Raw genomic sequence first — 24,428 nt, forward strand, 5'->3', positions numbered from 1 at the left:
TAAACAGATCTCAAAATGGCAAAGCGCATGCGTAAATTGCTAGTCACTCCGCACCGGAAATTCAGCCAAATATTTGTCACAGGGAAAAAGTCGACTCTCTATTCTGTTAGATCCTATGTGTACTGCGTTGGCCGATGGGATTTGCGTCTTTCAAGGACAGAACTTATCAACAATAATAATTTTTCCCCATCACTGTTTCTCTTATATATGTTAAACTTATTTCTACCATCATGATATGGATGTGTTGAGCAGTGACCAGACAGTTCTACCCAATAACAGGCGCCAGTAGTCTATTAGTGTTTGCCTACTGCTGGTGTTCCTCCTATTAGTCTCGACTGCATATTAACACACATTTTAAAAGCAAAAAGGGCAGCAAAGGTGACAAGTAATTCCTTTATTCCCTAATAATTATTTCAATTGAGAATACAACTATCTTCCCAGCTTAAATCAACGCCGGAGAGTCAGGTACAGCTTACATTAATTTTATATTTACAAGCCGAGGCTTAGAAGCCTTTTTTTTTCGGAGAGAGCACTGGATCAAGAAGAAAACGCAAAAAAATAACCCTGGCCGATTCAGGCTGTGTGATAGTGATATACCATTATCGCTAGCAGCCGTTAGCTAAAATTTCAACGCGATTTGAAAAAAGGTGCGTGACAGAGGAGGCACCTATCTGGTGGCAAAACGCTCTTTATACTATTTCCAAACTTGAAATTGTCAACATATGCATATGTTCATCTTGCAATGTTTCATGACAATAATGCGAAAGCAACTCCCTGGCAATTGTCAATTAATTGTATGCCAGTTGACAAAGAAGATTCTCATGTGGCTATTTATGCGTTCCTTAAAACAGGATCAAACTAGTAAGCGCCATCTTTGTTTTCATAACACCGTTGCGTGACCAGCTACTTGTGATTCCAAGCCACCAAATGAATAGTCACGCAGTGCTATGGAATGTCATGTGCCCAAGATTTTACCATGATTCCACAAAAAGCTATGTTTCCTTTAAACACGATAAACTCAACATCGTAAACTCGTTTCCTAAGGTAACAATAATGGCACGGCCCGACGCTGTCTATGGAGAAGAGTAGAGCTCCATTACTGGTATTACAAGTGGTGAATTGATCGTTCAGGGGATGAAAATGGCCTTTGCTTCTCCAAGTCAATCAGAAGGTCGAAATTCTCTACAGTGGTTTCAACATATCCCACAATTCCTCTTATTGAGCCTCTTAGCGGCCCAATAATTTGTGCACCTGGAACAGACAAAGAAGATTGTCTACTATAAATTGGAACTTCTATTTTTGGACACCACCTTCTTTCGCACTGGGGTCTCATATGAATAAAGGTGCATCTGTTACATTCATTTACTGGACACTTCTATTCTGGGATTCTTTCTAGTCCTAATGGCGCTCTCTAAATTAAGGCCGGAACTGGAACTAACACCATGCTTAAGTGGGTTTTTAACCCTTTGTGCCCTTACATCAGTATTCATCATCTCCACACTGTCATCTTAACTTATCTAGTAGAACTGACAAGGAGAATTTGTTTAACAATCAGGAGCTTTTTGCATTCTCTCTCTCTCTCTCTCTCTCTCTCTCTCTCTCTCTCTCTCTCTCTCTCTCTCTCTCTCTCTCTCTCTCTCTCTTTAAATTTGACTCTAGGCTGAGAAATTAGAAGCCAGTCACTCTTAGGGTTAAAGGGCTTTTGCTGCAAGGAAGAAGATCTTCACTCACTTTAGAAATGAACTAGGAACCGTTGAGTTTTCGATATTGAAAACAGTGAATTTAAATTTCAGTTTTTACTTTAAACTTACCAACATTTTCAAACGGTGTTCCGAGGTACTTTTTGACTGTGGGTGTTTGAGCTTCTGAACTCAGTGATTCGCATGAAGTCTGATCGCTGCATATACTAAAATCTGCGCTGAATCGAGTGTCATCGAATGAACAGGCAGACCTAGTTCTTCTAAGAGACGAGCTTGGGTTCGCTGGTCTCTGAACCTCAGGAGTGTGTGAAGCAGTCCTTTTTAGAGTTTCTTTAGGACGCATACATTCCCGTGACCAATTCAGAGCTCCCACTGATCGCTGGTTATTGATACGTTTTACTGGTAGCCGGAAAAATTTCGGTGTCGAATGCTCAGAATTCGCAGTAACCTGGCAACTACGAATGCTGGGATCACGAGAATGCGTGACAGGTTCACCACATTGCGTGACAATAATCGAGCGTGATCGGAGACTAGGTGATCTGGAGGCAGAACGAGATGAAAGACTGTCCATAGACTCGTCAACTTCTATTCCTTCACTTCCGCTCAGTTGATAATCGCATGTTTGAATGGCTACAGTTGGAAGCTGCGTTCGCTCGTCTTCGTAAACCATGTTGCTATGGTAATTTACGTTATTCGCAGAACCTCTCGGCGCGATTATTTCTGGGAAACTGCTTACTTTGCGTAATGGCATTTGAAGGATCTAAAATGAAAACGAAGCCATCATTAGGTAACATTTAGGCTCCGTTATATAATTTTCTCTCGCTTCTTTAAGATCCTTGGCTTGTTGTCTCTCAGTCTTCAATTAAATCAGTAACAAGGTTGTAATCAAATTGTTCACACGTACAAGACAAACAGAAGAGGATGTATCAAAGATGATAACATGGAGGCCGTCACCGCGGCAATAAAAGAGGAACGTTGAGAGTGAGGGACATTTACAAACGTAGACGAACAAAAAGATACTATGTTGGAGACAGATGAGGAACTAGGAACTAGGAACTATTACGAAAGACAGATTGAGGCGTCGAGAGGTTTCTCTGAATAAAACAATCCAGAAGGTATCAGGAAGTTCATAATTAAAGAAAAAAAGACTCACTTGGGACAATGCTGTGTTACTCCTGGCCCTCATGGCATCAAGCTGAACCCTGCTAGCAGATGACAGCCTCCGACGATCGTAAGAGTCTGTGTAGATTGACTTCGACTTCTTTAAACTTCCCAGATTACACGTGAGAAGCGCCCACCAACACTCGCGCACTTTCTTCTGAATCACGCAATAAAACATGAAGATAGCAAAGCCTTGGAGACTGTTGAAGATCGCAAAGAGATACTGGAACACAAGACGGGCTTCCCTAACAGCAAAGAACCCAAACATCCAGGTGATACCAACTAAGATAAGAATTCCAAATGCTCTTTTGATTTTCAAGAGTCCTTCGCTAGTTCGGTCTGGGTCGGCAGCGTTCGGGGGTCTCGTGGCCAGTTTATACATGATCAGTAAGAAAGTTATGGTATTGATGAAAATAACAAACACTACAGGGGTCATGAAAGCAGCAAAGAATGCCACGTCCCCGATACGACAGCTGAAAAAACAAACAAACGAAACACCTCATTAAGTGCGTGTTTTAAAGATGGCCGATTTAGACCCACTTTCCCATCGTTATCTGTCTAATATTTACAATTCAATAACCAACACAGTCTCATTAAGTGCGTGCTTTTCAGGTGTCAATTTCAGAGTCCCTAGCTCCCCCTCCCACGCATGTTAACATCAAAATATTTGCATTTCAGTAAAGTATTTAATCCTTAAAATCTTACTCAACGCATCGAAATTTAACGGGAAAAAATCATGCTCTTTCTTGAAAATTTTTCACAAGCAATACTTATCTATATATCTTAATAAAGCTTCATGAATTTACCTAAAAGTATTTAAATAAAGACGGTGATATAATATCCAAAACTCTGTACAGCATATCAACCTCAATAAGGGAAAGTTAGGTCTGAGAACGAGACTGGCTCGCATAAAATGAAATGAGCGAGGGGAGGCATGGTGAGGGTCAAATTTCCTTGTCCCAGTATAAAGCACGGTAACCTCACACTGATATCAAAACCGAAACTTTTTGTCCAGAATTGAAATTACTCGAGGTTCTAAGTTTCTTAACCCTTTTACTTCAAAGATCTCATTAGTAATTCTCCATATTGTCTGCCATACAATTATCTATAATTTTAAATATGAGAATTTGGTATTGGATTAACTAATAATTCCCTAATTGACATTTTTCTTTATTCTCATCACTTGTTTGCTTGATATTGTATAGATATTGTAAGGAGAAATTCTGTCTTGGTCACTCATAGTATCTCTGCTTCACTTACTAGTTTTCTCCACCATAGCTACTTTTATCCACGCCTAGAGTAACGATAACCGCGAGGAAAGGCACACCTATAAAATGAGGACACAATAACTCTAACTGAAGCGTCCTTTACATTAGAAACGGTTCTGATAACAGGGTAAGAATAGGGGCGAGCTTGGGTAGAGGCTAGCTTAAAAAACCTCACGGTTCTTCTAGCGTCCAGGTTGAGGTAATGATTAAACTTTGATTTTAAAAAATTTGACTGTTAATACAAATAACTTTCTTGTTATTCCACAGTTATGTCTCTTCTTGAGAGCACTAAAAGTTTTCTTGTGTTGTTTGCTGCTAACAATTGAAAAGTACATCAACACTTTTTTCGTGACATTCCAAAACATTTTCGTGTACCATGGCTGAAAATTGCGCATCGCTATCACCAAATTCTTGTCTATGATTCTCTTAGTCGTTTTGAACAACGTTTGCATTCACTTACGTGAGGCAGACCGAAAATGTTAAATCAATCGAGTAGAAAAACACTTGGATGCGGAGAATCAACAAAAGTTGAAAAAGAATACATGAGGATGGAGAAGATTCTCCGATTGCCTTTAAAAAACTTTAAAAATCTTGTTTGTACTCTAAAAGAACCACAAACTATGACTCTGTTTCTTCGATAACGTGTACAACTGACTCACCCCAAGCCAACGCCGTACATTTCCATATCACGTAATCCCCAAAGTCTCTGAATACTTTAACAAATGCTTGGTACATGAAATACGCCTCGATCAACATCCACAGAAACGCCACCAACAAGAAATAATGAATAAGGGCTGCTACGATCCGGCAGGCGTCCTCTGCCATCCCGCCCCTCTCCACCCCCGCGACAAACACGATTAGCACACACAGAAGCGAGACACACAGATGGAGCAGAATTTTAGCAGCGATTTGATCCTTTCGAAGCTTCCTGTGATCGAGGATTGAAAAAAAGAAAATCATGAAAACATTTTCCTAAACACAAGTGTAAAAAATTGTCAAGACCCCAATCTTGTATGATCAAAAGAGTGAAGCTGGTTGAGAACACCTCTCAGAAGCTTTTCCTTACACAATTATACGCAGTACAAACACAGAGCCACATTATGCAAAAGAATTACCAGCACCGCCAAAAACAAGTGTTACATTGCTTTCAATTGAATGATCACACAAAATAGAATTCCCAGATTTAAAAGTCCCCACCACCTTATACAAAGTAATGAAAAGTACGGTTAGAGGCTTTTAGTGAGATTGTCCCACAGAGAGGTTTCGCTCACGGACCTAAAAATATTAGAACTAAGTTGCCGGGCATAACACTGCTCAGAAGCTTTTGTTGAAATTTGCGAACACTAAGGTTAAATCCGAAGTTCTCGTTCTAAGCTAGCAACATCGCTAAGAAACCAATAGAAAGGATGATTCAAAGTAGAAAATCATCAAGAAATTCAAGTCTGAGTTAAGACAGAAATGATTAACAAGTTCAAAACTCTTACCTGAAAAATGCAAAAGTAAATATGGTCAGCGACAATCCCAAAATAGACAATCCACAGCCGATGTAACTGATCAGCGACAGCACCATAGAATGTTTGCCGCAAGGCTTCGAAGTATGAGCTTCTACATCCTGCAAATAAACAATGACGTAGACTCCATGTTTCAAATGTGAATGATAGTCGCTCCTACTGTGCGCAAACGTTAAGACTAGGAAAGGTCCACCAAGGAGCGGTTTCAGAATCTCACGTTTCAACCCTTTAACTTTAAAGGTGACTAGCATCTAATTTTAACTAACTGTATCACTCCTGAATCAAACATTAAGGTTACATGAATAAAGGAAATCATCACCAATTTAAGACACTCTTGATTATTAAACATATTCTCCTTGCCAGAACCATAGGAAACGTATAGAGAACAGATTGGAGAATATGCATACTGATGTTAGGATGTAAAGGGTTAAGGAGCTGGGTTCATGACTTTGTGTTTGCTGCAAGGGGGTGTCCCAATCCGTGACTTGGAGTGTGCTTGCAGGGAATGTCCTTGTATGGGAGGCCAAAGGGCAGATGGGATTTGCAATAAAAGGCTACTCACCACTAGGACTGCAAAGTTAGTCATGTGATTACAATCGCAAATGACAGTATCATCAACTATCCCTCGAAGTGAACAGCCGGCAGTAGACCATTCACCTATGAAAAAAGACGGGACAAAAAATTATTGTAAATATGGTAAAATTTTACAGGTTTAATTCTCAGTCATGGACACAGTTACAAAAAGAAAAGTAACTGTGACTGAAGAGGATTTAAACTAAAGCATGGAACAATCCAAGGAAGAATTTGAGAACAGTGTAGGAGAACCGGAGAGAGTAGTTTCATATACTTTGATCAAGATCATGTTTAAAAAAAAATGGAATATCACAGACTAATTCACATGAAAATACAAGGTTCTTCAAAGTTACCAACTCTGATAACCTTGTATCATCATATGAATCATGTTATGAATTATACGCTATACCTCCAAATGCCACTCAGACGCTGGTGTAGGGATCACCCAACTCCCACCCCACCCCAACAGAAAACATTTAGCTTACCCCTCAAATTCAACACCTGACACAAATAAGGAAATTACGAAAGCGAGAGCTAACGCTCAGCCACAAGTTGCTACTTAAAATAACGACATGTATGCAGCACTCACCGCTTTCAAAATCCCACCAGACACATCTGGTGCTGTTCTCGATAATCTGTTTTAAGAAGGGATGAAAGTAAGTAAGGTATTCAGTAAAATAGATCTCGTTAATAATTCTCCTTACTGTCTGTCAAACGATTCTCTTTACGTTAGTTTGGAGAATTTGGTATCAGATTTATTAGTAATTCTATAATTGAGATTTTTCTTTATTCTCATCACTTGTCTGCATGATATTGTATTCTGTACTTATTCTCAACAAATTTTTACCTGTTCGTGAGGCATTTTAAACTTAATAACGACGGGCTTGGTCAGGTTGAACACGTGCTTTTTCCTCAAACTCGCAGCCAACACCGGGCTACTCTCTGTGATAACATCTCCAGTGACGTTTTCCATGGTATAACGTGACCGCGCTGCAGTTTCCCGCTGGAATTTGGACACCTTCTCGGCAGTGAAACCATCCTCGCACTCCTCCGTCTTGCGATATTCAGGGGAATATCTGGGGGCAAATAATTTGCTTGTGCGATAGTACACCACAATCAGAGTCGCATTTTCTTCTGTCTTCAGAGCGGAATTGGGTACAGTCACACTAGCTTCGATTTCCGCGTTCTCTCCGCGAGAAGAGTTTGCGCTTGCGTTAAACGCAATACTGTTCTGGGTAGTTTGGACTGACAAGCTGACCCCATTACTGGCTCCTTTAATGAGTTGCTCGTGAACAGCAAGATTGCGTGTACTTCTGCTAAATTGGCCACCTTTGTCGATGTACTCGTCAAGAAGCTTTACAAATCTGGAAGCGAAAACAAATTACAGGGATTAAATTTTTAGAGCAAGAGGAAATATTTCAAATACAGAGAGCAACGTGAAGCTCTGCCTCACAACCACTTTAGGGTGTCCAAATGGAAATGAAGCCCCCGTCAATTCGAATGTTCCATCAAAATAACTTTGAACCCTTACTTAGCAGATGTGTTGAACTTATATCGGGTTTTCTGCAACACGTCTGTTTCCACATCCATCACGTGACTTATGGTATCCAACACGTGATCACCGACTTCAGATGACGTCATGTTCGTCTTAACAACATTTTGGAGAATGTTTGCTGTGATTGAAATGTCCTTTTCTTGCAGGTCGGAAGACTTGGTTGTAATATTTTTGACTTCCTTCATAACTTTAACTGCGTTGGCGTCAGTGACTGGAACCTGAAAGATAGATAGATGAATAGCTTATAACAATAATTACGCCATATTTGTGCTGTTTCGTGCACTGGAAAAAATTAAACTCCGTCAACCACCGAGTAGGGGTTCTTCCCGAAGAAAGATTATGAATTGCATAAAAAGCCTAAGAAGAAAAAGTCGAAAAAGGTTTTCTTTGAGCTAAACAGAACCACTCACTTTGTTCAGTTTCTCCAATGCGCGTGTTATTTGAGAACCTACGCTGCTTTTCTCTGTAAAAAATTAAAACAAGCAAATGATCATTTGGGACAAGAACCAAACCACAAAGCAACTAATCAAACACCAAATTCTCAAGGCTAAGATCATGACAACTGCTTGGTAGAGTTGAGAGAGTTGATATTCAGATCTAGATAGTGAAGTTGACAACTTTCCTCTCTATTTCATACCTATTGAGTAGGTAATATTTTTGCTATAAGGTCCAGGCCCAACTCTTGTAAAGGCACGCACGCCAATGTAGTACTTCTGATTAATTACCAGGCCCCTTATGTCCTTTGAAAGCTTCTCTTTGCTTATGAAAGTGTACACCTCCCCGTTGGGTTTGTATAAGATAACTTCATATTTGGTGATTTTTCCATTACTGTTCTCAGCACTGGGGATGAACCATGACACTCTTATGTCGTTTTTGCCACGTGGTATGATGACAACATCACGAGGTGGACCGCTAGGAGCTGGAGACGAAAGGAACGGGAAATAAGCAAACGTGTTAAGAGAGAGTTTAAAAGCACCACTTCTAGAATATTACTTTAGTAAAAGTAGTTAAGAAATAAAGAAGAGGAATGACAATAAATTAAACAGGAACAGGGATGACGAAGGATGAAAGTAGCATTCCATAAAAAAGGTAAACCACCGCTGTCAAATTGTTTGGGAAACACGTATAAGGAATTTCGCTGAATCAAGGTGAACACGCCTTCTCGAAGGAACCAAATGTCTATGGCTAGATAGATTCTGTTAGAAACTTAGTTTCGACACGTTCAATGTGTTCGTTTCGCGATAATGAAACCATTCTGTATTGATTACACTCATAACGACGTCTCTTGATTTAATCATTAGCCCAAAATATCTAATCTTACGAGTGAAAAGAGGAACCAAAAAACGGTTTGAATCCGGGGGTAACATTCGATTGTATTGTCTAATCGTCCGGGTAAGGGTAGTCCTAAGAAGGACAACTGTTCGAAATGTGACTTACGTTTCGACAACCTTGGTGGAGGCCATCATTAGAGTCGAGGAGAATCGACAGTGAAACAATACTCCTTCAGAAAGCTACCCACGTCCGGACGACCAGACGACATGATCACAATACAAGTAAACAAACAAACAGGCAAAAAAAAAAGAGAACGTAATCCTCACCTGCTTCCTTTGTCTCAAAAGACTGTGGCATACTGAATGGTCCTTCGTCATCGTCGTTGTAGTAAGACGCCACTTCTACTATGTACGCGGTATAAGGATGCAGTCCGTCTAAGGTGACCATAGTATCGTCACCTCTTGTGGTCTTGTTTAGCTCCACTTGTACCCAGTCCCAGTAAACTGAGCGCTTTCTGTAGCGAACAATGTACTTAGCAGTGTCTGTCGGTGTGGGATCTTTAACTCGGAAACGGAGAGTCCTAGACTGGACGTCCATGATAACCACTTCTGGACGAGGAGCTGGGAAAAAATGAAATAAACGATGTTCAGGGTCCGTAAACACACCTTCACCAACGCAAAGGCTTGCGAACGTAGGGGAGTTAAGTCAAAATAATCAGGCGAAACCAGAAAATAATGTTTTCCTAAGGAAGAAAAACACCAAAGCGGAAGTAATTAACCAAAAGGGAATGATAAACTAAACGTTTGGGATGGAAAAGATTAAAGCAGATTCCTCATGACACACTTACAAGAATAGGCTACATTTTACAGGAGGAAAAACGCAAAATCGGAAACACATACCATGGACAAGAAGATGAATGTTCCGCGTTGCATTGATTGGTAATCCTGGGTACCAGGCCGTGCAAGACAATACTGAACCTCGGTCTTTGTACTTAACACGTGATAACATCAACACGCTCTTCACACTTCCATTCCTTAAGACTGCAGCAGGGGGTGGGGAGGGGATCACAAGTCCGTTTCGATACCATTCCATGTCAGCACCAGGCTGACCCGAAACCAGGCACGTCAGATTGACAGAACTGGTGCGATTCAGTTCCACAGTCTCACTTGGCGGATCAACTACCGGTACGCTCCCTAGATGAAAAAAAAAACGTGACCAGTATAAGATTTATCGCACAAGGCGTGGCAGATGGAAAGCGGATTTGTAACCTGAATTAATAATTGTATTTTTAGGTTAAAACCACAGAGGTGTCAGCAATTAGACTCGTGTATCATAACCGTTTCATCAACGGTTGTTGGGAAATTGATTGCTATCAATGACTACCAGAGGAGATGGACACGAAACTTCTCATAGCAGTTGCAATAATTGTCACCCAATTATGGGACGAGACTACATAACAATCAGCCAAATTGTGTGAAAAAATTACATTGCATAAATAAATGAAAATGTACACCAACTAGATGGGAGTTAAAAGGGAGTTAAAGAGTATACCAGTATTGATACCCGCGATCTAATTGATAATTCTCTCTCTAACAGTAACACATTTCCTTGTAAATCACTTATGAGAATTTGGTGTCAGATCAAGATAACAACATCTACGTGATAAGTTTGAGTATTCTCATTACCTGTTTGCTGGACAATGTATGGATATTATGGGGAGAAGTTACATATCAATTACTTCTGGGAGTTAAAAGGTTAACGTCAAAGCTCACAGGAGTGAAATTAAAGGCAGACATGGTGATAATTTTAGTGACCAAAATATGTTATTAATCTCCCTTGGCGCGCTCACAAATCTTTATGTGGCTATTCTACAAGCTGAAACAGGAAACTCATCCCATGCATACAAAGAGGAAAAAGGTAAGAAATCAGAAGACAGGAAAAGGGTCAAAGATCTAATTACGTTTTAGTCATGAACAACATCCCTCCTATTTTTAGCCTAAAAATCACAATGTTAAGACTGACACACTCGAAAGCTTTTTACGAGATTCACTATCCAACGTTTTCTCTATCTGGATTTAAAACCGCACTTCGCATCCTACAATAATTACGACTAAAAAAAAACCAGAAATAAAATCTTTCAATAGTTGTTTTCTTTAGTTAGTAGAAGATATTTTCCACCGTCTAAGCTCATTATAATGAGTCGAGTTGGATAATAAAACTCTTTATTATAAATTGCGTTCACTAGTACAAGTTTTTAAATCAGTGCTTCCAATGTCACACAACTAATTCAAGAATGATGAAGGGCTCTTAGCATATAGCAATTAAAAACTCGTTGTGTTTAGTTCGAGAAAAGGGAACTATATTTAGTAAGCATCAAGCGGAGAAACTAAACTGTAATTTGCGTCTTGGCCTCCTCTTCAGCTGCAATCGTTAAAGATTAACTTCATTTTCTTGTACAGCGATTTTCAATGAGTGTCGTAAGTAATCTGAGACTGCATTGGTCACAATTTACTTTGTCATCTGATTGGTTCCGAAAGCTCCCCGCTATCCTCTCAACCAATCAGATTCAAAGTCAAACCAACTGCGACTTGGTCACACGCGTTTTCCCGCGCTTTACGTTGTTTGCCTCTTTTTTTACTTTCTTCCTCTTTCTTCTCTTCCTTATGATATTTCCCTTATTCTGAAGCCTACAGAAATTACTTCCACTCGTTGTAACGACACTCAATCGAAATGCGCTCTAACTGAACATAAAAGCACATTAATCGAACCACGCCTCAGTTCTTAGCACCAAGCCGAGTTTAAAAATGACACTAGCTTGAACAAATCTACCACTCGATGGCGTAAAGGATTTGATCTGAATTCAACAAAGCAAAATAACTTAGGCATTTTCATGGTATATCATTTTTCAGTCAGACAATTTGTAATCAGCCAAGCGAAAAAACTAAATCAAAGACTTACAAACTGAAAATCTATCACAGTCGTGAACATAAAAACTAAATTTAAGAACACCCTCGCATGATTCTGCTATCAGTTAATGCGTTGACCCCATTAATACGCGTCCACGAATCTATCTGTACCTTTAGTTGGAAGACACTCGTAAATCTCCACCCGCAAACAGATAAAGCCCCCTGCGTTCCAAGCTAAAGGATTGAAGCGGATGTAACGAGCAAATATTCTGTGAGAAAGGCGCCTCTTTATCACAGTGTCGTTGTCAAAGTTGCCTTGGAAAACCTGATGAAAGGAGAAATAAAAGCTTGGCAAACCTATTTATTTTTAAAGACAAATAAAGTAGAACTGCTCTTCCGGATTCCGAGAGAAAAACAAATATTGTGATGACCTTTCAATGAATACATAATAGCCATTTAACTCCCAAATTCTGATTGTTAATTATTCTCGCTAGCTGCTACACAGTTCCACGTGAATTAGTAACCCGGAATTAGGTATCAGATCGAGTTGACAACTTCCACCTGATAAGTGATTATTCTCAATAACTGTTTGGTGAATGTATGGATATTTTAGAGAAGTTACATGTTAAACACATTTAGGAGCTCAAGAGTTAACAAACTTTATGAGAACCTGAGACGCACTGGTAGCCCCTGATGGGTAATCATTCCATTCAGGCACAACAGTTTGGACTCGCAATGCAGTTCTGCCCCATAGTTTAATCCCTTTTTTTTGTATTTGCTCATACCTTGCTTCTAGTTTCTCCCCTCTCTCTGAAGGAACGCCACGTAAGCCCATCCGTACTGTAATTCAAGTGATACTTCGATACAAAATTTTCCCACTGGTAGCCCTGAGTTGCTACGCCAGACACAGACCGCACCCGACCCAGATCGACCTGAGTTACGTAGAGCACAAATACTAGTAAGTATAGTTATCATGAAGGCACACAAGTTCAGTGGTAGCACCCTCTTCTAAAAAGAGCTTGATAAAGATCTATTGATGCTTGAGATTAAGGTGTAAATTCGAAAGAAAAGGAGAAAAAAGCATCCGCCAGTCCAGGATGCAAGAGCTTACTAAACCTTCCATTTTTAAAAATTTTTACAATCCTTCGCTAATGTTGAGAGAACTTTTTTCGAATTTGGGGTTTAGGTTCTTGGGAAAAAAGAATTCGGGTACAAAGGGGTTTCTTATGCCTGAACCCTCGTTTCACAGGGCTTGTTACACTGAAATCCTCGCTACAAAGGTCGTGAGATGGCTGGTCATTGCTTAACGGGGATTCGGAACATCGAGACCTTCTCCATTATACAGAGGTTTGTTGTATATCAAGCTGCAAAGTAGCCAAGCACTAACCTGTAAATACTGGTTCTTATCCTCTTGATCGGTGCACCACCCGCCCCAGTTATATTGGCCGTCGTGGTTCCCTGCCTTATTGTTCAGCCGAGCGTTGAAGGCATAATGGTTGTTCCAATGGGAGGATGCAGAAATCTGTCGGTTGGTGATTCTTCGATCCTCAAGACCAACTGGCGTTTTACAATCTGTTGTTGTGATGAAGAAAGAGTCTTAATATTTTCATGAGCCTACTATGACAAAGTGTTCCCCTTGAGTTCCGCAAGTGGATTTGAACTTTTGGTGGAAACAGAAAGGGTAATGCTCCAAATGAGATAAGCGCGGTTCTTTTGGATTGAAGAGCTCGCTACGTCACCCGAAGACGCATGTCGTTACATTTCTTAGATAAAAGTAAGTTCGAGGAAAATAGTAATCCGTTAACGAACTCGTGTACTTCTGGGGATCATTAACGACGCTGCCTGGCTACGAGGCAGACGCGCGGCAAGAACGCGAGTCACACGCGCATGCGAGAAGAAACCCGCGCATGCCTGTTCAATTCACTTAGCGTGGTTAGATTAAAATGCTCGCCACTACCTAACTGGCTTTCAAACCGCACAATTTGTTTAAAACACAAAACTCACCAGCCCACAAATAACCGCCGCAAAATTCGAATGCTCAAAATTGTAACAATACTTAATTGTGTGGCTCCGCTAAAATAGAGAGTTTCCATAGTGTAAATTAACTTTCACTAGGTTGACAACCACAACGAAGTCGTTACTTACACAGTTGTGTGGCTCCACTTAATAAAAGGAGCGTTCATACTGCGCACTAACCTTCTCTAGGTCGACAGTCATAATGAAGTTGTTACTAACATACTTAGGTATGGACCTCCGCTTACTGCAACCCCTTAAACCCTAAGAGTGACTGGCATCTAATTTCTCCCGACAGTATCACCCCTGAATCACACATGAAGGTCAGGAGAATAAAAGAAATGATCACCAACAAAAGAAGCTTTTGATCAGTAAACAAATTCTCCTTGTCGGCACCTTAGGAAATGTATAAAGAACAGTATGGAGAATATGCATACTGATGTTAGGGTGTAATGGATTAACATAGAGCACGTTTAAGGTGAACACCAACCTTCTCTAGGTTCACATCCATACAGCTCCAGCTTGAGACAAGGCTCCGTGTCTTTTCTTTTACCCAATATCGGGTGTAACCGAATCAGACGAGCAGTCAGCGGCTGTGTCAAATTATTTTCCTTGGGAATATACGCGTTTCTATTACCCTCAAATTCCTAAAACAAAATTATATGGTACAGTCAATATCTTAACATAAATTCTCCCTACAGTCTGTCACACATTTCTTTTACATTTATTTGGAGAATTCAGTGTCAAACTTAGCAATATTCAGATGAAGATAACTCACCGTAACCTTGCCATGGACTGTGTAATCGAACCACTTTGTGTTGTCATAGCTGAATGTCAATTTGAATTTTTCAACGTAGTTACCATAGCCGCCCTCAGTAACCACTTTTGTGATGGTGTGGGGCGTAAGAAGATCTATTTGAATATACGGACTGTGATCTGTATCTTTTGGACACCAACCACCAACACTGGTAAGCAAAATGAAAATATGTAACTTCAATAAGGGCTACATTCTTTGCTATAGAGCGCATTTCGACTGAGTGTCGTAAAACCAAAACCAAAGTAATCACAATGACCAATCAAAAGAAAGGGAAATACCTTTAAGAGCCAATGGGAACTTAGAGTAAAACCGACCAATCAGCCTAAAGCGCGGGAAAACGCCAGCGACCAAGTCGTGATTGCTTTCAGATTCGTATCTCATTGGGTGATTATTTTCTTTATTTTCGTGACTTACATGTTTGATTCAGGGGCGATTTGGTGGGGAGAACCTACCTTACTTGTTACTGTTATTGGTACTGACATGACAACCATTGAAAAGAACTCGTATTTTAACTAAAACAAGAAAAAAGTGAACACTTACCCATAGAGCCTAGCTTCTGCCGGCATTGAATCGGATGTTCTGTAAGAAGAAGCAGTGATCTGTTCGTCTTTGATTTTCACCTTGCCTTGAACAGACTCCATTCCAAGAGCTGAGTAGCACCCTTGAACACCAAAATTAAAAAAAAAAATCAACATAACAATACATCTGATACATGGATGAATCAATGGACAGTGTCACTCCATCCGTTCTTTCCAACCATCCGAATTTTAAGCTTTGAATAATCCCACTGTAAATCAACCCTGATTCACGACATCACGACGCAAATTATCCCTATTACCCCTAGGACCTAACTAGCACTTCTCTGCGCTGATCGTATACATTTCTTGTACATCTAGCTCAGAGAATTTCGTACTAAATTAACCAATTAAATCTTTACCGATCTTTTCACTTTTTCTCCCAACTTTCTGCTTGAAAATGTATCGATATCTGAGGGAGAGAGTCATTTTTGGTCACTGCTAGGAGATTACGCAAAGGCAGTGCAAGGACAAACGACTTTCAAAAAACTAAGAATAAAGGGGGTAAAGTTTCTAAAGAAACTGTGGTGCTGCGTCGGTGGGAGAGTATAGCAGGTAATTTAGAGTTAACAACTGAGTTGAAAAAGTACATTGGCCACCATAAAGAGATAAACGGCTAACGTCGCTCTGACGAAGGGCTAACGCTCTAAACGTCAGTGCGACGAAGGGCTAACGCTCGAAACGTCAGCCTTTTAACTCGATACGGTGGCCAATTTACGTTTTCAAATCAGTTGTCAACACTAAATTACCTGCTTTAAAAAACTACGTCCTGCGTTAAAGACCGAACCCACATGTGTGTAAATACACGACATCGCAATCACCTCGAAACAATGTCCGAAAATAAATTGGCTTTAGCGAGACTAGCGAAATCCTTGCTACCTTACTTAACGATCTTAATGTAACAAAAACAATAAAAACTTAAGCTCTGATAGTTTAAAGCTGTGATTTTCATGAGCGAATTGAATACTCCATCAGAGTGGTACAAAAACAGCAAACTTGAGTAGGCGGTCTGTATAAGGCTTTACACGAAAACCCTGAAATCATCCCGTGATCTTTTACTTTTTCACACAAATCAGAAATTTAAAAGCAACCTCAAAATTTGGCCCCTTAATTCCACAAAATCATCAGGATTTCACTCAAAAACTAATACAAATTGACCATATTTAATGATGAGGTGATGTTCCTCGGCGCACATGTAGAACTAACAAGTATCGAGCGCTTCTAGAAGTAACAAATGAAGACTAGCATATGAAACGTACCTAACTGAGTGAAGTGGAACAAAATCACCAATGCCCCAATACGAAATGTGGCGTGAATACGAGAAAAAGCGTTCATTTTTCTTTGTTCTGCCATAATCCAAGCCGCCTATTCAAATCACATATCTGCGCGTTCTTTTGTCGAAGCGCAGAAACGAAATTTAATTTTAATAATCTTTCGCCGGAAAATACAAACATTGGGTGTGATAATGCTACGCCACTCATTGAAATGGTAATTTCGGTTTGAATGAAACAACGACACAATTTTAGGAAGGCCCTGTCAAATAAATAAGCGAAATTAGATCAAAACTTTTGACCAGTGTAATAAAATCATAAAATATTTCTCGTTAAAGAAAGCAAAGCTTGCTCGGGAGGACAAAATCGAAAATTGCGAGTATCAAAGCGAACTGATGACATTATTGTTCAGTTATCAGAAGAATGCAACACTTTTCCCAGATGTCATTTCGATGGCTTGTTTTGACTAATCTTCAACAAATAAATCCTTCCGCTTGTTCAGACTTGGTGACTATCAACAGTATCCCTTAGGTCAGCTTATCCGGTGGTTTTAGCGAGATTTTAACATTAGCATCCGCGCGCTAATAACGAACAACTCTCCTTAACCAATTTATCGTTAATAAGGGAGACACTCCATAATTTCCTCTATCGATGAACTTAGAAAATGGTCCGGGTTCTTGTTGTTGAGTACTATACGTGACTCAACAGACACGAGGAACAATGACATCACTGGAATGTTTGCTTACATCTCTCCTACTACACTGAATTTCCAAAAGTACAACAAACATTATGACATTATGACAGATGTCACACACGTAGATCCTGAAGGCACCAGGATGTTGTTCCTAAATTTAAAAATTCTCTCCTTCTACGTCAAAACCATTACACAGCAAATATTTCTCTGAATTAGATGATCCAAATAAATATGGCTAAGTGATACTTTTGAGTAGAAAAAGTGACAAAAACTCCCCAGCGTTTCTGGGTTAGGTTGTAAGATGCTGGTTCACAAACTCGCGGACATATTTGTTTAGGTGTTCCTCGCCTTTAGAAACTTGAACGAACAACACGGCCTCTCGTGATGTGAGTCACACACGTAACTAGTGTCATTTCTGCCATGTTGTCAAAGATTCCTTCTCCCCACACAATGATGAAGGCGAGACCTCATTCAGTGCTACTAATCTACTCAAGTTGACACTAGGACTCATACAACAGTTACATAGGTTTATAAGCGTAAAGGCTAAGGCAAATGGTAGATTTTTGTGATTTCCCTCTAGTCTATAACTCATTTCTAACAATAATTTAGTACAAAAATAAAAGGCTACACTCAGTTAAAGAAAATAAGACACAGAACAGACAATAAGCAAAATAACGGTCGGTCTATCATTCAGAGCTTGGCCTGAAAAATTTCACCTCGTCATTTACAATCACTGTAAATATTCTCCATCTTTGTTCCTTATTGGTCTATTATCTCATCTGTGTTTTTCTACCACTCATGTTTTTTAGAAAATTACAATCCGTGTCAATCTTCTCAAATTCTATGCCATTCTCGTTCCTTCTGGGTCTATTATCGTCTCTAAGATGTTTTTCAATCTTACTGAACTCATATTTTTAAGAAAATTACAATTCGTGTCAATCTTCTCAAGTCAAAAGCCATCGTCGTTCCTTCTGGGTCTATTATCGTCTCTAAAGTGTTTTTCTAACTCACTGGTTTAATTTTTTAATTTTTTAACAATTTGTGTCAATCCTCTCAAATTCTGAGCCATCCTCGTTCCTTCTGGGTCTATTATCGTCTGTAAGGTGTTTTTCTATCCCACTGAACTAATATTTTTTAAGAAAATTACAATCTGTGTCAATCTCCTCAAATTCTGAGCCATTCTCGTTCCTTCTTGAACTCTTATCGTCTCTAAAGTGTTTTTCTATCTCACTGAACTCATATTTTGTAGAAAATTACAATCCGCGTCAATCTCCTCAATTCTAAGCCATCCTCGTTCCCTCTGAGTCTATTATCGTCTCTAAAGTGTTTTTCTATCTTATTAAACTAGTATTCTTTAGTCATTTATAATCCGTGCTTATCTTCACTATCCTAACCCATCTTCCTTCCTTTTTAGTTTTTTTAATCACCTCTTTGGTGTTTTTCTAAACTACCAAACGATTATTTCAAGGTTTTACTCTAAACGCAGTTCTCTGTGATGATAAAAACGACTCAAATAATAGCAACATAAATTCGTTAGAACACTTTTAAATTGAGTGTTCAAAGTAATCTGGGACTTCAATGGCCTAGAAATCTTACACCACCCTTTTAGTCGATCAGATGCAAAACCAAAACCAATCGCGTTTTCCCGCGCTGCAGAAACTTTACTAGCTTTCACTTTGAGTTCTGATTGGCTAATTGTTAGTATTTTTCGATTGCTCTGATTGGCTAATGTAAATACTTTGGCACATTATTGAAGGTGGTTAGATGTTAACCACTGCTTTACAAAGCCAAGATATGGTAGAAGCTGTACCTTATCATTGTGTTCACTTTGTTTCCAGCACTGTTTGGGATATGAGTAAGTTAGAGCACATGCTGCTACAGGAAAAACCATTTGTAGAAATTTCACCTTGTATTTCTTAGTCAAACAATGAAGGAAAGTGATCATTGTTTAAAATTTATATATCTAGAAGTTTCAAGGGTTTTCAAGGAAATGGGAGAATTGTGCTTTTAAGATAATTTTGATTTACTAACTAAAGAGCTTTCAGGGAAGAGTTCTTGATATTTTGTTAAGTAAGTACATATAAACATGAACCTTAAAAACAAAAACAGGTCCGACTGTATACAATAATTCTAACATAAACCTAGCTAAATGTTTCTTCATGGCATCTTAGAAATTGATAAGTTTCATGATAGCTATACTGAAAACTTGTCTTGCATTCTATAAGCCATTCATGCATTTGTCATTGACAAATTAAGAGTGAAATATTTTGCTGAGTACATAACATCATCTCCATGTAGTGTCTCAATTCCCATAGTCATGAAGACCTACTTTTTTGCAAGAGTAAACATATATATATATAAATGTGGGGGTAGAGTCTACCTTGGCAAAAAGTGCTCAATGCTGTAGTAGCAGAGCTGAGCATATATAAGTGAAAGAATCAAAGAGGACGCATTGATTCTCTGTGACTCTGAGTTTTGCACCTAAGCACTCGTCAGACAGAACCTTCGCTTGTCAGACAGTTCTGTATATATTTATATATATATAGATATATATATATAGATATATATATATATATATATAGGAAGTCTGCAAGTCGATTTTCGCGTGGAACAGTGCTCAATACGTTGAAGCAGAGCAGAATAAATATTATAAGAGGAAAAAAGGACGCAACTACATTTCCCGACAAGCCTGTTTCGTGAATCGCTTCACTCTTCAGGAGTTTAACGTTAAACCCCTGAAGAGTGAAGCGATTCATGAAACAGGCTTGTCAGGAAATGTAGTTGCGTCCTTTTTTCCTCTTATAATATATAGATATATATATATATATATATATATGCCAGATACACTATCAGAACAGGTACATTTTAATATTTTAAAAATGTGACACTTTCTATACTTTTTAAGGCGCAGGTGCATAAGATTTTGTCTTAGATAAAAGCCTTTATACTTAATCGTCTAGCCTGTATATCATATTGGAAGCACTCTGGTTAAGAAAACAATGAGCATAGGGATCATGCATATCCAAACTTTTCCAGAACTCACAATCTATTGGAGAATTCCTACATTTCTTTTTGTTTCCTTTCCTTTTTTTAATTATGGATATGTATAGCTTAGGAAAAAATAGTTGTGGAGATTTCACATGTAAATTTTTAGGCATTAGCACAGCTTTCTAAGGAGAGCATGCATCTTATCAAAGATGGTGCAATGATTGTTAAGTATGGGAGATCAATAAAAGAGGACTTGTGAGGGTGAAAGCTTGTTTCTGTTTCTTGGAATTACTGGATCATTGGCTTTTAGTATAACTACTTTACATTCTTATCTTATTCTGCACTGCATATTGACAAGGGCACCACAGTGTCACTGATTTCACCAACTGACCAACCCATTAGATGAGATGGAGGGAAATGGGAAATGAAACATCTTGTACAAAAACAATGAAAGATAAAACTATATAGAATGTTTTGTTCTATACTCTTCCAAGGCTTGGTCCTATTTACTATGTTCCCATTCGTTTTTCACAGTAGTACATTTTGTCATCAGAACATGAGAAGGAGCCAAGGAAAAGACAGGAAATTGGGAGCAAAATAATTTAAATGTCACAGTTAATTACAAAAAATAATGAAGGTAAAATGAACCCCCCCAGCCCAAAACAAAAACTTCATACATAATTCAAGTGTGTGCGGCTGTGACAACCTTTCCTCTAAAAATCATTTCTTGTGTAATAGTTTGTGAAGCATACCACTTTTTTTCAACAGCACCTGGCTGGGTGCCAAACACTGGTTCAATGTTTTCAAGCACATTTCCTATATTTTGTATGCTATGGAAAATTGAGAGCTTCCCTTTACTAAATAACAAGACTGTCATGTCATCATTAAGGGTACTCTCTAAGTTGCCATTTGGGGTAAAAAAATTTCACAAAAGGTATGAATAATTTCTCATCAGATATACAATGCATTTAAGAATGAATTTATAGCAGTAGAGTAACAAGTGTCTGGAATAAATTTTTTTTCAACATGAAAGTTTCAAATGGGACAAACATCTGCTTCAGATAATCATGTAGATGTTGCACGGCTTACTAGAAGAGTACTACGAGCATTTGTTTTGCAGCATCCAAGACAGATAACTTACCCATAAGAAACAACATCAAAACATTTTTTTGGGGACATAAAAAATTGTACAAAACCAGTTTCAACAAATAATGCAAAAAACCAGACGGTGTAAAATAATAAATTCAAAACAACGTGAAAGACAAAATGAGACATACAAAGCCGATAAATCTAATTAGATAATTTTGCTCTGGATTTTAATAGGTGTCTATTTTCTCTTAGCTTTGTTCTTGATAAAATACCAATTATTCTGGGTGGGTCCCTTCGAAAATGTGAAATTTGTCCAAACGAAATATCAAACTACTAGGGCGCAAAGTTTTGTTTACGCATTTCATTTCAAAGCATCCCGGCAAGTTTTCCAGCCGAAATAAATTTCATAAGCTCCTTAGATTTTGTGTTTTTATTTAAAAAGGCCGACAATGGGTCAATGACTTAAAATAACAGTGACTAATAAAAGCATATTTGCCGTGTTTTAAATTTTCTGTTTTCCCTTGCGGAGGGCCGGCGATCTAAGTTCACTTTTGAGTTTAACTGAAAACCATTCCAACACGGTCGAAAATAACGTCTATATGAATCGAAAGAAGAGGAAGTCCATTCTTTCTAGATTACAAGAAGGAAAGTTTGATTTTTAAGGAACAAAAGATAACGCGAAAAACAATACCTTCCACAACACCAGCATCCCACACAAATAAAAATGGACAAAGCGCAGAGCGAAATTTGTGAAACAATTTCACAAAAATTCGCAGAAACGAAGTTTCAACATCTAATCAAGAGCAAGTTTCAAAACATTCTGTTTTACAGCTGGCCTTAGCAAGCTAGCAATAACGATAGTTCTGTTGATAATAACAACGAGTCAAATTTTCCCGTATTCCATCGCGCGAGAAAGACAACATTTTCTCACGAGATTTTCGCAAAGACTTATTAAGATTTTAGACAAATAAGCTAACCCACTGGAAAAACCCACTGTATTAAGCACAATGAACGAAGTAAATAAACGCTCGAAAAAGTGAAAGCTAATTTCCTAATAGCAAAAAGCAAATATTTGAACAGATTACTACAGCGCAGATACACGGCGTGAAAAAAATTACGCCACAAGAAAATATGCTTTAATTTTCAGTCACACATGTACAAAAGATCGAAAAATGAATTACTGAATGCTCACTTATCTTAAAGTTGAATTTAAACCGACCTTTCAGACGAATATGTACATATGTCGGAAATAAGAAAATATTTTCGCTTTTAAGCTATGTTGCAGCACATGAACCTGAAGACCAATAATGTTTGGGATATCCTTTCCTAAGTGAGAAATATCACATGCAAAGTACTTTTCAGCTAAAAAATATCTAAAAGTACTCCCCTCGGTCGAGTCGTTGGATAAACAAAGGCATTGATGTAAACATGCAAAGAAATTTAAAACCGAGCTATGAATGCTAAACTTGTAGAAGCTTTCCACCAAAATACCAAATTTTTAGCTTTTTCGGGCTCTGAAAGGTTCCATGTTTAGTCTTCTTCAATATTTTCCTTTGTTAAAAACTGAAGTTAAGCAGTTAGACACTAAATAAAGAAGACAAATATTGGCAGACACGAGCTTAACAGCCTGTGCCATTATCGAAAACCAAGCGAAGCCGTGCCAGTTACAATATTTCATCTTCACATTCGATTCTACCTCCCATTTTCTGTATTTCGCTCTCATGAGTAATTCAGCAACTCCCCAAATCTCTAATCATTCGAATGACCGAATTAAAAAGCCCCTCCTTTCAAAATCTTTCCAATCTATCGCCTAATACCGAAGCAACTTCGTATTATCTTGTGGTATGCGATGTCTAACGCCACGAAAACGGGTAGGAAAAGCTCTTTCAAAATACTCACCTCCATAAACGCCTCTGAACCATGAAATCACAAGAAATCCCCACAAAAGTAATAACTTTGTCCTCATAACTCTTTTGTAAAGCCCTCACGGTCTATAACGACTCGTTTGTCCCGTTCAATTATTCACTGTACAACTTGTGAAGACATGCGCCTAACAAAGAGACACAGAAAAAGCCTATTGAGTTACAATCTCCAAATAGGTTTTTTTTATCTCCAGTTTGATTGACATTTCGCCTGGAAGTGACCTCTAAGGCCGAAACGCAAACGAAATTAACGTATCTCAAGGAAACCAGAACATTCATGAACATTAACGACACTTGGCGCTGAGAGGTTAAACATTTGCGAAAACATTTTTCGTTAAAAGAGTGTGAAAAATAATTCTCCCAAAAGCAAATTGTAGAATTTGCGTTTTTCAAGACGATACGGTAACAAGAAACTGTCTATTATCAAAAAGCCAGACTGTCTGCATTAATAGGCACAGAGAGGTTAAATCATCAATCATATAAACATGGATAAAAATACATCGGTTTTTGTTATTGATAAGGAAAGATACGCTAAGAATGAAAGATGCAGAGGTAAAATGAATGTCTTTTACTTTATTTTTTGTACCAGATCTGAGAGCGAACAAAGTATTTCCTCCTGGTAAAACACAGTAAGCTGTAAGTCAAATCTCTTAAAGTTAAGTTTTCATCAGAAAATTGTCTTCTTTCTTTTTCGAATCTTTAGAGCGCGAGGTCTTTCTGCGACATGTGTGTCAATTTTAATGTCGACCATATGGTCACACCTTCGTCTATCTTTCAACGAGTCTCAGTGGTAAAACTTGAGGACACCCGCACCAATGGAATGGCGTGGTGTGAAGAACTTGTTTCCGCCCACAAAGGAAATTCGCAAACACGGTTCACGTCATAAGTGTTTAGCGGTTTTGATAGCTTCTGCCGTTAACCCATGGATGATTTGGCGGAATGCCCTACCATGACCTGTGATACAACATCAAAGAATAACCACTTACGCTCTCAGATTGCAATGTGGGCCCAGGTAAATTCGGGAAAATTTCGGAAATGAGAAATGGTGGTTGTGGGATCGATGGAACTCTCCCATTATGTATTCTCACCCACTGTAACCTGGTTTAGTAAGTA

At 38.7% G+C, this 24,428-nt stretch overlaps 1 protein-coding gene across 2 annotated transcripts; it reads right to left on the reverse strand.

Annotated features, from left to right (window-relative positions):
• Nucleotides 1–379: 379 nt before the first annotated feature.
• LOC113671709 (uncharacterized) lies at nt 380–23,464 on the reverse strand. 2 transcript variants are annotated; one of them, XM_089186901.1, is made up of 21 exons: nt 23,293–23,464; nt 15,317–15,437; nt 14,738–14,924; nt 14,450–14,606; nt 13,334–13,518; nt 12,732–12,878; nt 12,118–12,271; nt 9,940–10,233; nt 9,367–9,660; nt 8,406–8,687; nt 8,179–8,231; nt 7,745–7,986; nt 7,061–7,577; nt 6,803–6,848; nt 6,203–6,297; nt 5,614–5,741; nt 4,789–5,057; nt 4,122–4,188; nt 2,854–3,334; nt 1,812–2,460; nt 380–1,251 (listed from the first exon to the last, which is right to left on the reverse strand). In XM_089186901.1, exons 1-21 carry the CDS (start codon nt 23,357–23,359, stop codon nt 1,106–1,108), a joined length of 4,581 nt encoding a protein of 1,526 aa, XP_089043027.1. In that variant the 5' UTR covers nt 23,360–23,464; the 3' UTR covers nt 380–1,105. The 2 variants fall into 2 exon arrangements, with proteins under 2 accessions (XP_089043027.1, XP_089043026.1); XM_089186900.1 differs by lacking the exon at nt 23,293–23,464 and adding an exon at nt 16,611–16,807.
• Between the last annotated feature and the right edge of the window lie 964 nt (nt 23,465–24,428).

Source organism: Pocillopora damicornis, chromosome 11 (assembly GCF_964200805.1).
Source record: "Pocillopora damicornis chromosome 11, jaPocDami1.2, whole genome shotgun sequence".
NCBI lineage: Eukaryota > Metazoa > Cnidaria > Anthozoa > Scleractinia > Pocilloporidae > Pocillopora > Pocillopora damicornis.